Source organism: Platalea leucorodia (genome assembly GCF_965183815.1).
Source record: "Platalea leucorodia genome assembly, chromosome: 7".
NCBI lineage: Eukaryota > Metazoa > Chordata > Aves > Pelecaniformes > Threskiornithidae > Platalea > Platalea leucorodia.
The window spans coordinates 8,242,005-8,258,331 of NC_138829.1; the positions used below are offsets into that span (position 1 = coordinate 8,242,005).

The 16,327-nt window shown below is 40.2% G+C and overlaps 1 protein-coding gene across 1 annotated transcript in view; it reads right to left on the bottom strand.

The window, feature by feature from the left end:
• The window catches only part of KCNH5 (potassium voltage-gated channel subfamily H member 5), a gene marked incomplete at its 3' end in the record, with an annotated part of 160,392 nt that overhangs the window by 84,659 nt on the left and 59,406 nt on the right, over positions 1 to 16,327 (bottom strand). Inside the window, exon 7 of the mRNA XM_082317131.1 lies at positions 15,050 to 15,479. Coding sequence (XP_082173257.1) covers positions 15,050 to 15,479 — 430 coding nt within the window. The remainder of the gene's footprint in view (positions 1 to 15,049; positions 15,480 to 16,327) is intronic.

Genomic DNA, 16,327 nt, shown 5'->3' on the forward strand with positions numbered 1-16,327 from the left:
TTTTTCATTTGTTGTAGCTCCACATGAAAAACACGGTCTTTTTCATTCGTTTTTGGAAGTACGTGTAAGAGTAACCAGTTATAGGCAGAAGTCTCAAATTCAGTGCAGTTATTGATCACATTAGTATAAAACATATATACAAACTTTGAAAATATCCTTTCAATATTAAAAGCATTTAAACAATAACATTTTTGTTCATCTACAGTAGAATTGAATTTTCTATGCTTTTTTCTTAAGGTTACTCCAAAATTTTTGAGACAGAAACAGGTTGCAAGAAAAAGAAACCAAAGAAATCTCATGGAGAAAGCTCAAACCAATGACAAATCATCAAAATTTAAAAAATAAATAAAGTGAGACTTTTAAATTGGTTTCTTGTTCTTCATGGGGGGAAAAAAAAGTATCTACTATTAAGGCTTAGTATTCCAAGACCCGGTGCTTGGAGGTCAGGGAACTCAGAGTAATGACTTGCTGGTTTATCTTAATCTTGCCTGTTTAGTGGTTTTCATCTCACATTTCCTTTTTATAATTAATATTTCTGGCTTGTTTTGGGAGTTAGGAAAGAAACAAGGAGCAAATCTGAAACTAGTTAAAAATGTTCCATGTTGATTGTAATGGGAAAGATTTTCAGAAAAAAGGAAACATGATGTAAAAGCCAAGATCTCTCTGAAAGTGAATGGGAAATAAACACCCAAAAGCTCTATCAGTGTTTTGAATATGTTGCTTAATATCCTAAACAACTCACATTTCCAGTATCTACAATGGGACTTCAAACCTTCTGCAGATTTATAGGAGATACCTGTTGTGGCTCTGTCATGTCAGCCATATATGTCTTGCCATTCTGCTGAATAATATTGACTCTGCCTTAAACATGCTAATATATCAGTTTAAAACATCAGGATATATTGGACTATTGCATTTATGCCTACATATGCTCATCGCATTCCGATGAGAAGCAAGAGACGGGCACTAATTTCAGCACAAATCCGTACTGTTCCCACATATTATGGGCTAGGTTAATCCTGGAATTATTTACCATTGAACATGGTAGGAAGAACTGCCTCCAGTCCTATTTGGTAGGCTGCATCCCCTGAAGCAAAATAATATATATACTATTTTTTTTCAATCATGATGAACTAGAAGGTCTGTCTGATTTTTTCCCACAAATGCTGTAGCTCAGACCCACATGAACTTTTGGCTATCATGAAATATGCCAACTGCAAGCAATTAGATCAGCCATAGCAATGGACAGTATCCCCTCTTTACCTCTGCCTTCACCTGAGCTTTTAAACTGTAGATTAGCAAAAATTAAATGCCTCCTGTACTCTTTGAATTTAACCTGGGCTCTGAACCAGTTACATGGAGTCAACTACAGAAATTCAGACTAATTCAGTACAGTCAGACTACTTTTTTTTGTGACTCCTGGAACATTTTCATTTGTTTTTGTTGGCTCTCTGTAACTTGGAACGTGGTTTGGTAGGCACTGTACAAAAACACGGGGAGTTCCTGCCCCCAACCGTTTAACATTTAAACCAATAAATCAGGCATAGGTTTGGAGAGGAAAAAAGAACCACAGAATTTATCAAATGCCAAAGTTCATGATTCTACCAAATGTCAGATCTGGAAATGAAACTAAAGGTTTCACATTGCTAGATGAGAGCCTTAACCTTTAGACATCTCTACCCAAAAGCTCTTGTTCCTGTGTTAAACTCTACCAATTAAATGAGACCACAACTGACTCCTTCTCCTTTTCATGTACACATGAAAACACATCAGTTAACAACCTCCATGTGTTGCCATTATACGTGAAGACAATTTGTTGCTACAATTATAACCTGAAAGTCAATAAACTATGAGCAAGTCTGATTCATTCTGACAGTCTTATTGTAGTAGCATAAAAACCATTAAAAATGTCATGCCACTGCAGAGATGTCTGTGTCATACCGACACAATGACGTGCCTTTATCCACTGTATAAATTTGGTTAGAAATATTTGTGCAGCATGCAAAGGAAGAAAGGAATAAATATCTGGTGGAGAGATAAAGAACACAGGACTCTGTTTGTTCCCTTTGAATTTATAATCGCACAGTGATATATTTCAGCAAACATCCTCTTTGATGCTTTCTCAGCTGGCTGAAAATGGATTATAAGGTGCAGATGCATAACTTCTCTACGGTCCATTATTTCTTATTATCATCCAGATGGAGCGTGGCTATTAGAGCACCACTAAAAACTCTAATGAACTGCAATGTTTTAGATTACTAATTCTTCAACAGCGTGTTTGTATATCAATAATAGACTGTAAAAACAACAACAACAATCTGACTAATTAGGCTAGGTCAAATCTGCTCAGCTCGGCTTCCTGCTCCTCCTATTCTGTGTGTTCATGTGCGTGTTCAATATTGATGCAGTTTCCATTAAACTCCTTCCAAAGTCTCTAATCACCCCTTACAATATTGCAAACATTTAGAAGTCTTTAATGGCTTCACTTGCTTATAAGAAGCATAAACCATATTAATAATTTTCTCGCTATTCTGTCCGTAATGAAGGGAGTTTAAATCTCACTCTTTCCTAAGATAGCTAGAGAATATTTTACTTGGGAGACCCCCAATATTTATCATTAAGTCCTCCGTTTAGCAAAGCACTTTAGGATTTTAATCACTAATACTCTCTGATATTCTTGGGTTTGTTTTTGGTTTTTTTAACAGGTTACACAGAAACTTGATTTAAGCTTGCGCTTTCCCAAACTGCGCCTTTAGCAGTTGGTAGAACACGTAACACAGCTGCAGTGCTGGGTCCTGCTCTGAAGCTTGGGAAAAAAAGGTTTTTTTCCAAAATGTCCAAAGCAGGCTGTGGGATCTATGAAGCCACTGGCTTCCTAGAATTGTAAACTTGCTCCAAAGCCCATCAACCCAACATAAATAATGTGCATCTGTTACGATCCCTGAAAAATATTAAGGAAGTTCTGCCAATGAAGATTTATTATTTTGAAATTAAGATTAATGCTTCAGATAAATCTCTCTAATTCTGCCATTTAAAATCCCATCTAACAGCCAATGCTACCCCTCAACTTCCCAGAAAAGACAGCAGAGCAACCTCAACAGGGGTGCAACCATGGGTACCCACCTGCTTCTACCTGAGGAACAGAAAGGGGACAAGGAGCTCAGTGGCACCAACCACATCAGCTCCTGCAAGGTCCCACAAGACACCAGCAGGCTTACCTGTGTTTTGCTTCTCAGCAGGGCCAGCTTCAACCCCTGCTGCAACTAAAACTTAGGTGATAGGGCTCAACACATCGACACTCACATGCATGAATTTTAGGCATGAGTCCTAGCGACCTTCAAACGGGACTTACCCTCCTAATTCCCTCTTGACTATATTTGGAAGATCCACCCATAAACCTTAAATGTCAGAAAAGTTCCTTTCATTGTGGCTTGCTACCAGAAAAACACTTAAAGGTAAGCTGGCGTTAAGCAACAATGAGGTCAGTGGGACTATTCAAGTGCTTAAAACACACCGCATGTTTAAGGTCCCAGTTCAGGAAGGACCGAAGGACCTGATTAAATGCTTTTAAAAAATAGGTAAGAATTCATCACACCTTGGTCTGCCCTCCTAGCCTTTAACCTCATGTCATTTGATCACATATGAGGCAAGAGAGATGAGACTTAAAGGATGCAACACCCCATCCAAAGGCAGATGATGTTTGCCTGTGTGACAACTGATGATGGTTTCAGGCTGTTCAACCCTGCCAACACACTGTAAGAATTACAATTTTGCCCTAGCTGCTACCATTACTGTTGGCATGTGCACACACAAACACAAATTTTGAAGGGACACAGATATGACTGCTACTTCCAGTGTTCCAACTTGAGGAAAGATCCAGTTTAAAGGACTTTTACCTCAAAACTGACCATCTTCCACTGAGGAAAAACTGACACAGAACTCGACACAATGCCATTTCTATAGACCTGGGCTTTTTCCTGCAGAGGAATTCAGCCTCCAAGCCATCTCTAATTACCACATCATCATGTAGAAATCAATGGCAGATATTTATAACCCCGTTTCCATCAACTTCATCCTATTTCAATTCTGATTACGCTTCACAATAGAGCTTTGAAATATGCTTTGATTTTCATGACATACTTTAGAAGAAATTAAATATTCTGCTCTATTAGAAAATCCTTCATGTTGTTATGCAACAAAATGTAGACAAAGTAAGATAAAAGCTTATTAATCTTTCATCTTTTAAAAAATATATTTTTCTATCTGCTGGCCTTCTTCCTTGTACCTGCTTGCTTACTTTCCCCTGGAAAAAGAGAGAAATTGTTGAAAATGAGAAAATTGTCCCCAAATCTCTCTTTTCTCTTTTTTCTTGATCTTTAAGGAAGATTCTACTTCCATCTTTCTACTATTCTTCCAGTGGGTAATACCAAAACATGTGAATTTTTTTAAGAAATACATGTTAAAGGAATAAAGACAGGAAAAAAGGGGGGGGAAATAAAATTTCCAAGATAAAATTAATATTTTCTTTCTTTAGTGTAAGTCTTTATTTTCTTAATGAAAAAGTCCTGATGAAAACACTGAGGCAAGAACATTTAGCTGACAACTATATTTCAGTAACAAAAACTTTTAAAGCCAAAAAAGCCAAAACTCCTCTACTGAAATTAATTTCCCCCTGTTTCCTGCAGATGGACTTGATTCAGACCCACAGTGAGAACAGGTTCTTCCTCCATAAATAACTGAATCAAGATTCATCAGCTCCAAACAATGCCTTCCAAATATGTTAGAGAATATGAATGCTACCATGGAGCCCTTGTACTTCAGAAAAAATCCCACTAAAGCTTTGTTTTAGTGTTGGGACACCCTCATTCATCTCTCAATGCCTTGCACGATTTGGATGACAAGAGCGTTTCCACAGGGAGATGAACATCCCCAGGATGAGTGTACTCCAGCACGTGTATGCACATTTTACAGTTCAAATATGGAAGTCATATAGGGTGAATATGCAGTGCAAACGTGCAGCCGCCACATCACAGACCATAAAACATCACTAAATGTTAAAGGATAGTCAACCATCTAAAGAAAGCGAGCTTTGCTAGCTTTGCCTTGCTTAACATATAACAGAGATTTACGGCTGTACCTTATTCTCCCTGCAGCATCAGAGAGATGTAGGGTTGGGAGGGACCTCAAGGGATTGCCTGGTCCAATTGCCATGCTGAGGCAAGAGCAAGGATACCTGGAGCAAGCTTGACAGATACTCATCGATGAAGTGGAGTCTACCAAATCTGGTGGTGGCTTTGCCCATGGTCTGAATCCACCCACAGCTGAAAAGTTTTGGTGGACTGATGTTGGAAACCCCCATTTCCAACATCAGTCTTTCATTCCCTCCTAACTGACCTGATTGCCCTTCAAGAAACACAGAGGACCAACATTTTTTTCCCTTTAAAGCACAGTCTTTCAATGGTAGAAGTCAATCTTCATGCTCCCCTTCAGCTTCCATCAGCTTAAACCAAAGTCAGTTCCTCCAACTGTTCCCCTGAGATCCTGTCTTGTAACAGATTTTTATCGATCTCCTCTCCCTTCAGCTGGTCTACAGCTTTCTTAAAGCTCTGTATCAAAAAAAAGAAAAAAATGTCGCACCAGCCCTAATCCCAGCAGAATGAATGCCTTCTTCAGCTTGCCTATGACATTGCTCCTGATACTTTCCAGAGTGGGATTTACAGGTTTTAGCCCACTGTTGTGTCACGTTGAGTCTGCAGTTGCCTATCACTTTCCCCCTCCCTTTTCCTCCAAGATCTTCTACAGCCTCACAGCAGCAGACCCAGTTATTCCCTATACTGCGCTTATGCATTTGATTTGCCCTCTTTACACATGGTGCATTGCACTTGCCTTTATTGACATTCACCTTGCTGATTTCGGGCCGCCTTTCCAATTTATCGGGATCATTATGGATTCTGATGCTGTCATCTAAACTGCTTGCAACCCTTCCCATAATTCTCCCAATGCACTCTGTTCTGTCACTTAACTCTGCTAATGAAAGTGTTGAATAAAATCACAGGCAGGTCAAAGACTTCCGTGGCAATTCCCTCCAGGTTTGACAATGAAGCCCTTGATTACTTTTTGAGAGAGATTTTTCAATCAGTTATCGCCGACTTTGTTATGACTGTGTTGAGATCATCTTTCACTCATTTGCTATGAGACCACTATGTCGAAAAGTCTCAGAAGCCTTTTAAAAAGTTCAGATATATCGTATCTACTAAATTCCCCTTATTCACTAGGCAGTTATCTTGTCAAAGAAAGAAATCAGATTAATTTGCCATGAACTCATCTTGACAAATCCATGCTGGCTGCTGGCCAGTGGAAGAAAACTAGTTTTAATCATTCATGACCAAAATATTCCTACTGAAGCACAACTGGATTTTTTTTTGACTCAGCATTGGCGGGGAGGCACAGCAGGTACCCAGGGGAGAGATGCCATTTTGGATGCTATCCTCTCCTTCCTCCAAATTGAAGGGAAAGGGGTAAAGCTCTTTAAGGAGGAATCTGCAGTCATACTCCCACATAGGGTATGCTTCCACCAGCGGAAAGTTTTTCCTGATTCTACCAAGGTTCTTGCAGAAAAAGCTGCAGGATAGATGAATGAAGATGAGAGACGTGCAGGCTCAGTCCTCAGTGCTCTCAGTATTTTCAAGAGGAACATGACATTGTACTACTTCAGACCTACAGAAAGGAAGCAATGAGAAGCCAAGAACTAGTATCTGTCATCTTTTATCCAATTACCTGATATCTCTTGGTACCACCAAACATGTTGCAGTACCACAGGCAGTAGTGCAATAATGAAACCTCCCAGGGATTTGGGCTTTTTATTTCTTTTACAAAAACAACATTAAAAAAAACAACTCTATCAGCTGCTCTGGATGTGCAACGATGTCACACAGTTTTTCAGTTCTGAAATTCAACCTAGCAAAATTTAGGCAAGGAAATCTCTTGATTGACCTGAAAAAATAATATTTTAAGGCCTGATTCACTGGTATGATTCAATTTTTCTACAATGGGACACTTCCTAAAACAACTTGTCTCCTCACTCCACTGCCCATCCTAACAACTTTCCATACACTCCGGTTGATAAACCATAGCACTTGTCTGCAAGTAAAGCTAGGCCAATATTAAGGAGATTTAACAGAAAATATCTGTTTTGCCCACGGAAAAGCAGCGCCCACTGAGGACCACAGCTCCACTGAAACCAGGCAGGATCTACCTGGGTAACTGGCCTAACTTCCTTGGGTAACTCTCCCTTTTGAATGCCAGCCACACACAGGTATTATCTCATGAGTATACAAAATTAAGCCCTGCAGATTTCCAAGGATCTCTGTGCAGACACAGGCCTAGATCACTCACTTGGCTTTCTGAAACTTCAGAACAGAAAAACATGAACAATCTCCCAAGCCCCTTCCATCCAAGTGGTATAATACCTTGGGGGTTATCTTTTTTCTAAGATTTGTTTATCCCTCTAGCACAATATGCTATAAAGCTGTGCTGTGTTGTGAGCTAGTCAGATATATTTGCTAATCTAGTTGGATTAATTAAAACTTTTTGCTTCCTGAGAGATACAGATGTTATGAGTAATCCGGGACAACCTGATAATCCCTCTGGGACCATCTCAGGTGGTTGCTTGCACTGTGTGTGAGCAAGAGCACTGTATAAAGCTTGATTTTCCACATTTATGTATCATTTATTTAATAGCAATTTTCAGTTGTTTTAAATAACATAGCTCAATAGCATGAAATAACATTTCTTTCTTCATTCTTACCTCTCCCACTCACTGCCCCATCTCTCTTGATACCATAAATTCATTTAAACATATCAAGCCAATGATAACAGAAGTAAAGCTTATATAAACACACGCTAGCTATAACCTTGCAAAAAAAAAATCCCATAAAGCTTCCCAAGGAGGCTGTTTTACAGTTTTAAAGCTCTTTATAGAAAGACACATGTTTTTGCTGTAAACTAGAACCTGAATATCTAAAAATCTACTGCCACGTCAGAGTTAAAGCAAAACAAGGCACATATGAGCGCCATGGTGCTTTTGACAATTACCCTTGTTGTATCCCCCCCAATCTCACTCTTAGACTAAAGTTTCATGAAAAAGTGGATGATGCTAGATCTTTTACTCCCTAAGAGCAACTTGTTTTTTACTGTAGGCTACTGATACATTTATACTCTACGCCTTTTCCATGCAGCTGTTCAGAGAATATTAAGATTGCCAGGTTCAGCTGCTGCACTGAGACCAATACCCTGCCTGGAAACACTTCATCTGCTCCAGCTGTGAAACATAACAGAGATTGCTAATAATTAAAAGATATCACAGACAAATATTGATATACTTGCTTTGTAGAGCTGATAGCACTTGGACTACGGTTCAGCAGTTCAAAAGTGTCAAAATGCTTTTTCAATGGCACTCAAAAGGGGAAATTTCCACTTGCAAGGCAACTTCACGTAACTTTCTGTGTCATTTCCTTCTATTTGCGCTGATGGGTAAATGTGAATGAACAGTTTTACTGTCTCCTGATGTGGATGTTAAGTAATTTATCACCTTTCTCATTGCCTCATCTGAAATACTAAACTAATAAATTTATCCCCAGTTTCACTTATAACTTGTATCACTGACTTAGTTGTGCAGAAATCTTTACTCCTAGTCTTGTAGGTGTCCTGCCACCTTTTGAGAACCTTTCTTCAAGCTCTGAAATATCAAGATACGCTCACTTCAAAGACAAGGGGTAGGGGTGATGCACAGCTTTACTTCTGGTATTTCATCCAGCGGGATATTGATGACGAGGCCAAATGCCAACCTGCCCAGAACAAGACAGCTAGAAATATACCCAGATCAGCCCTTCTGGGAAAATCTTTGGCACCCTGTCTCAATGTTTAAAACCACTCTGGGTCAAGCAAGCAGTTCTTTACTGCAAGGCAGTCCCCACATCAACACCTCCTCCTCCATTAGCCCTACATCTCTTAGAAGTCCAATTAGAAACTAATGATCTCCTCCAGAAAATCTCCACTGCCCCTAAATGAAATGCTCTGTCTTTGAGACACAGTTATTAATGCACAGGTGAGTCTGCAGCCTTTCCGGGTGGATGCATGCTTGTGCAGAGGAGCAGGAGGGAAGCAGTTGCACACAGAAGAGCTCCTAGTTTGGAAGCATCCTTGTGCCCTCCTCTCAGTACCCTCAATCAGGGCAGTTTTGCCAAACGATGTAGTAGATTCACATTGTACAACGTAGAAGACCATGAAGAAGTGAGAAGCTGCTTCATCCCTCCTTCACTGGGCCAAATTCTGTAGGACATTCAAAACTTTGCTAAGTCCAACCTGGCAATAACCTGAAAGCGATCCCTCCCGGGGGTCCAGGCTGTCACCCAGCTCTCCAGCCACGTCGCACCAATTGCTGTGGAAGCATCCTGCACCTCACCTGCCAAACACAGTTTGGGGGATACATCTGTAGGTAACTGAAGCAATTAAGAGCTTGCTAGTGGGGCCATGATCTTGTTCAGAGAGACATATTTCCCCCCACTGGCCCACATTTTAAGAAACTGTAAGGAGCACCACATAAATTGGCACAAGTTCTCTACTGCTGAAGAGGTCAAACCCCTCTGCAGCTCCTAACAGGTGGTGCAGAAGCCATGTCTCTCCCATATCCCACATCTCTGCAGGAAAAGAAAATGCCTTTACACAGGACAGACTCTTGTAGGACACCCTTAGAGCAGAGCTGGATTTCAACCATAGCTAAACGCTCAAGCCTGTGAATTCCTACAGATGTAAAGCCTTCTCACGTTACTATCTGTTGCTGTGAAAAATACGATTTAATCTACGGTACTGGCAACAATTTTTGCTAGAAGGTGCTATCTTGCACATACATTTTCCTTGGGATCAAAAATTAAATCCTATGGACTCTTGGGATTGCTTGTCTGGAAGTCTGCCAGACAAGTGCTTTCCTACAATTATACACTGTTGTGTCAGTGTGTGGGCTTAGCCACTGCTTAACAAATTTACTAGATAAACCTCCATGATTCATACAAACAGCACTCAAGTGCTAACTACCATGTAGTGGCAGGGAACTGATGAATGTTACTTGAACAATGAAAGAACCCACTTGAATAATGAATTAGGTTTTGGCAGATCAATGGAGAGATGACTGACAGTCCGCGGCAGTCCATGTCACAACTCCAAAACAAGAGCTGAGCAGCAGCAAGGGGGGGTGCCACGAGCAACCAGCAGCCTGGTTCGCCCAATTCAGGAGGTTTTAGAACCAGAGGTGGCTCGGATGAAAGCATCTCACCCAATCTCAATAGGAAAGAGCATGTCCTCTCTGTTTAGTAAAATTAAAAGCAGAGCAGGGTATCAAGAGGAACCCACCCACGCTCTCCTTCACCAGCTCTCCCTGAACAATAACAACTTGGGGTCAAAGCGACAGCAATCACATCTGTTTTCTTTTCCAACCTGCAAATCATCATCCTGGGTATTTTTAAGATGAAAACAAGAAGTCATCATTTCAAGCCATGAAATTAGAAACTGAGTTTTGGAAAGAGTTGTCTAAAAATTCCTCCAATAGCTGGCAGAAATGACCAATTTTCCAGAGAAGGTACCCTGTACAATCACCACAACGAATTCTTCTGCTCATACACAAAAGCAATTTGAATTAACAAGCCTGTCTTCACCATAATTTAAAACCAGTCATTGAAAAATAATATCTCCCCCACAACCACCTCCCCACATAAATCTGGAAGTAAACAGAAGCCAAAGCAAGCTATGTATATAAGCATCTCCCTAAAGCAAGAACAACAAAGCACCCTTTCTCAGCTCTTCTGGGGATGGATGGATGACTAAGAGATTCATCTGGGACTTCCACATCCCGAGAAACAGTGAAGTATTCAATGTCCATTGACACTCCTGCCTTCAATATCTTGTTCTGACCTTCCCTTGCAGCAGGGATCATCGGAGCATTTCAGTGACCAGTAGAATATACTGGATTTCTGTTATTGCTTAGATGAAGTACCTGCTGGGTTGGGCCCACTCAGCTGGACACATAAACTCATGCAAATGCCATATTTATGGGGCTAGACTGACTCTGCAATCCGCTCTGTGTCATTCAGAGCAACTTCATTGTTGCACATGGACAGGGGCAAATCAATTGCTCCAGGTTACACAAGAAGCATGCAGAAGTGTATCAGAGACCTTTTGAGCTGCAAGCTGGGAAGAGGGCCACTTTTCTCCCAGTGGAAGCACAGGAGGGAAGGCGGCACACAGCAGTACACAAACTCTTGTCGTTTAAACATTCACACTTGTTTCTTCAGCAAACCCCATCTCTCCTGAATTCTGCCATCTGTTTCACCCCGCCGTATTACCACCTTCCCCAAAATGCCTTTTCCCTTTTACAGACTTTCTGCTCACTGAAGGCCTGGCTGTGCTCAGTTGCAAGATAGTAATGGTGTACAAACCGAAAGTATCTTTCTGGCTTCTTTCTTAATACATTCTGTTTTGTGAAAGGCACAAAAACAGCTAGTTTTACATCTACATCTATGGCTGTGCTGCAGAAGCCTAAAACCTGCCTGTGGACTGAGCTAGAGCAACACGCAGCAGCAGAGACGGAGTTTCTTGCTAGAGGGGGTGAGCTGACAGAAGATAATGGGAGGTTTACAAGAAAGGTCCTTCCTGAATGATAAATGATTCCTGGTCCATTCAAAGGATCTGACAGACCTACCTATTTGTTCTGTTCTGTGCAGAGAGGGGATGAAATGACCTGTATCAACACAAAAGGAGCTACAAAAATCAGATTTTCGATGCATATTCAGCAACTCTAGGCAGCAAATGCGGAAGAGGTATTTAAACAATAACCCTTGTAAAAAAACCTTGCTCCCTTGTCATAGGATGCTTTGTGTTTGCTATTTTTAGCTTTTCAAGTGTCAAGAAGCAACAGAAAAAATATTGCTGAACAGCACTGGCCACCAAGAAAAAGCAAGTGAGGCAAAAAGAAATCCGGAGTAAGCTCCACAAGATGAGGTTAATTATTCAAAGCTCTCTCTCCTGCAAGACAGGTGATGCATTTCAGTCTAAATATCCCACCCGATTCTGTCCTCAGTGAACAACCAAGTGACAAACTGCCAATCAAACTGAAAATCATCCCCATTCATCTGGGTTTCCCCTGCCACTGCCCTGCACTGAGCAATGCTTTATCAGCAGCTACAGAATCTTAATTTGGCTATTTTTAACAAGTACACCATTTTGCAATCCTGCCCACCAGAAGGATTTGCAAATCTCTCCAAATACTCCTCCCAGGTCCTGATAACTTTGCCAGCATGAATAGGAAACTTTGGGCTTGCAGAACAAGCTGCTGCTAGCTGACAACGCAGTGAAGGTTTTCTTTCATATCTGCAGTTTGCATGAGTAGGCAGCTGGGATTGTGATGAATTACTATCTCCGATTCCAGTGCTAAGTTTAAGACGTTTATTTGGCACAGTCTGTTAGAAACGATGCTGCCAATATCAACTATTGGTATTAGCAAGCTTCTTCAGGAAAACTACCAAAGGTATTTCACGGTCTCTCTCTGCTTATAGCAGAAGTCAGTTCAGGGACCAGAGTTTTTTATTGATTGAACTGTAATTGAATTTTGCTGAATGTTTATCTCAAAACACTGTTGCAAAATAAAAACTGAAACATCTTGTTTTGAAAACAACTCAAACAATTTTCAGTTCTTAGTTACACCTTTTCTTGGGGCCAAATCCTCTTCCCAAGCTTACCGGCCACTTTGATTGCCTGAGAAACTGCATTTTGCCTCAGCTATTTGTTGTGCCTTCCTGTCCCATTTTGCTGTACAGACTGTCATGTTTTCAGCAGCTCTCACTGCAAAGCATGTTTATACAATCCTGCAGGTCTGATCTCTTTGCAGAAATATTGCAAGTATAAAGCCCATGACTGATATCTGTTTGGAAGCTGGCGTATTTTCTAACCATTTATTCAATCAATCAAGCAACTCATTTTCAGGAGCAGTCATCATACTGATGTGCATGAATTGAAAATCTTCAAATCTTCATCGATATGTTTGCAAAAGATTCAACCATTTGATCATAATTGAGCATTTTTACACTTGCAAATAATCTAAAAAGAAGCTTTCTTCTGTCCCTAGCCTTCCTGCATGCCACAATGCTCTTCACCCCACTCACAAGAGAAGCCACCTTTATTTTGATGGCATTATTTTTATGCAATAAGCAACATAACTGTCCTTTTGCCATGTTAGATTTTACTCTGGGCTTTGCCCAAAAGCCTATAAACCTACTCATGGTTTTCCAACTAAGCTTACAGGTACCACTTATAAATTTGACATGTACATTTAATAATTTTGTAGGTAACACTTATGCAAACTACTAAAATCAGCCAGTGGCACATACGTAGGTTGTTGTAAATGTCAACTTTGATACTGCTATGTGTATTCCCCATCTTTAACATGTGTTTCAGAGATGAAAAAGCAAGAGTACAATCCGCCCAGAACAAATACAAAGCAGGTTACAAGCTCCATTTCCTTTTCACCTACTGAGGCCATGTATCTGTGTTGTTGTTGTTGTTGTTGTTGTTATTATTATTCACTATGTTTTTATGGCTTTCACACCACCCTAAGTCATTTACCATGGCTGCTTAGTTCCTTCTGTGGGACTCTCCTCTGCAGGCCAACAGGAGTCCCCACAAAAGACAAGGCAAGTAAATATTACAGTATTTAAAATGTTCTATATCCACTTTATTCTCCAAATCCCCAGCCTTCTGTAAATACCACAAAGCAGTTTCAACAAATGGCCAATCAGCACCTATAGGATTTCTACGGCCTAGCTGCAATAGCTCATTAATGCTCTAGCTTGAGGATTTGCTTTTTATGGACTTCGAAATGTTCTGAAACACATCAACCCATCATGTAAAGATGCTGTTCAGCAGAAATTTCATTGCACCACGCTGCAAGCAGAGTCCTAAAACTGCAACCTCTGTTTTTAAAAAGCATTTAAAAATCTCCAAACAAATGGCTTTAATCTTCTAAAGATCTAGAAAGACTGTAGCAAGAAAACTTCCTTTTTATAGTTCAGTATTTCTCTGAGATGATGAGCTCAAAGTGTAAGCCGAGATAATTATCAGAGAGATTATGCAGATCTTATTTTCAAAAGGTTTTGTTTGCTCTCTTGTTACATAATTGCTTAGTGTTTGTATGGAGCTCAGAAAATGTAAAGCATCAGAGAAATACCAAGAATTATTTATTTAACAGAAAAATAGTTCTTCCAAATGACATTAACATTTTCAGCAGTCTTTACTATATTTTGAAGATTTCTGTTTAACCTGGAGAGCTGATCAGTGATCTAATTTTGGCAGCACATGAAATAAGAAATGTGCTTTACCACTATTGTTTTTAGACTATTTCAGTGGAGCTGCAAAACAGCAGGAAGGAGAGAAAAGGTGCAATACAGTGTGTTATGATTTCTTCACTTCTAGGTTTGCTGGTGACAAAGGTCACCACATTCAGGAGATAAAATCAGGACTTCTTGTACATCAAACCAGTGCCATAAAGTACACAATCACTTCATGGAACCACTAAATGTTTCAAGAATTGGCTAAAACCACTTCCAACGTTTTCAAACCTGTGCAAGTTTATAAGCAAAACTCAGTCAGACTACCTGAATTTGAATATACGTTGCAACTTTTAACCAAATTCCACCAAGACCTTTCAAACACGATCAAAGCCATCTTTAAAGCGTAAAGAAGAGTCCCTGAACTCAATATAAAATTGTCATCGGGCACACTTATGTACATACTACACGTAGACTCGCAAACAATTTAAAAGCTACAGCAACTACACAATTTCAATTCCTGTTTTCAGTAATTCCAATTTCATTTCATGATTATTTACAGGTACTTCATATTTTTTAGGATGTCAAGAAAGCTTAGAGCAAGTGTACTATGCAGCCATCATACTAGCTATACAACCACCTTTTGCTTAAACACAATAAAATCAAATTCTACTTACAGCCAACCATCATCATGGCCACCGAAAAAATCTTCTCTCCATCAGTGGTTGGTGCTATGTTTCCAAATCCTATCGTTGTAAGGCTTGTCATGGTAAAGTAGAGAGAGGATATGTACAAGGAGTCTTTACTGGGTCCTCCTTCCCACTGCCCTGAGCCAGTGGTGTTGTATCGATATGGTGTCCCAATACTCAGTGCCAACTGGTAGAGCCAGCTATCTGTTTTGATTGTATTAGTGACTTCATCTATAACTTCGTAGTCCCCGATGCTGTACCATATGCAGGCTAGCCAGTGGGCCACCAGTCCAAATACACACACCAACAGTACCAGTACAGCAGCACCATATTCCAGATAATGGTCCAACTTCCTGGCAACTCGACCGAGTCGTAGAAGACGCACCACTTTTAAGGAACTGAAGAGGCTACTGATCCCCTAGAAAAGAACAAAAATCATTATTTCATCTGAAATATCCTGCTCGTTAACACAGGAGGCTCTACAGCGATTCCTGCATGTGCTTTAAATCTTTCTATACAATTTTTTCATGCCCCAGATGACAGCATACAAGATCAAACCCTCCTCCCCCTCCAGTACTTTTGTCCTCATCAGGGTAAATCAAGTTTGGCATTCATTAGGTGGATAAATTACTTCGTTCAAGCTCAGTCTTTCCAAGTAACAGAAGAGTTCTGTGGAATTCAAAGTGAGAAATGGCATGTTTATTACAAAAAGGAATGATTTGATACTTTGGCAATTTGAAGTAAATGGGAGACTCTGCTTTGACCTCAAAGAGGTCAAACATGGCAGAAGAGCAGTCACAGAAGGAACTACACCATCCAAGTGGAGTCTCCTCGAAGCTTCTCAGATGACAGTATTCTATTAAATCCAAGCTATTCTATTGCTATTCTGGCCAAAACAGTCCAACAGTCTCCACCTCATATTAGCCTTCACCGCAGCTAATATAATTCTGGATATTTTGTTATTTATAAGAAGTCTCACTGACTGAACATGGAACTAACAACTGTGGGCGCATCACCTTTCTGAGTGAGGGTAATACAGACCACAAGGCACTGGCAAGAAAACCACATGCCTTTGCATATAGGGTTAATTTCCTTTCCAATCAACAGACATTCCAGATATTTTCCTAAAGCAAGTATTTGTGCAGTGTTTTTTTTCCATGCCAAGATAAATGGAGTACAAATAAATGGAAGTACAAATATTTAGGGAATAGAAGCACAGGGACCATCAAAAAGTTAATAGAAACATCTCAGAGGGAACAAGAAATG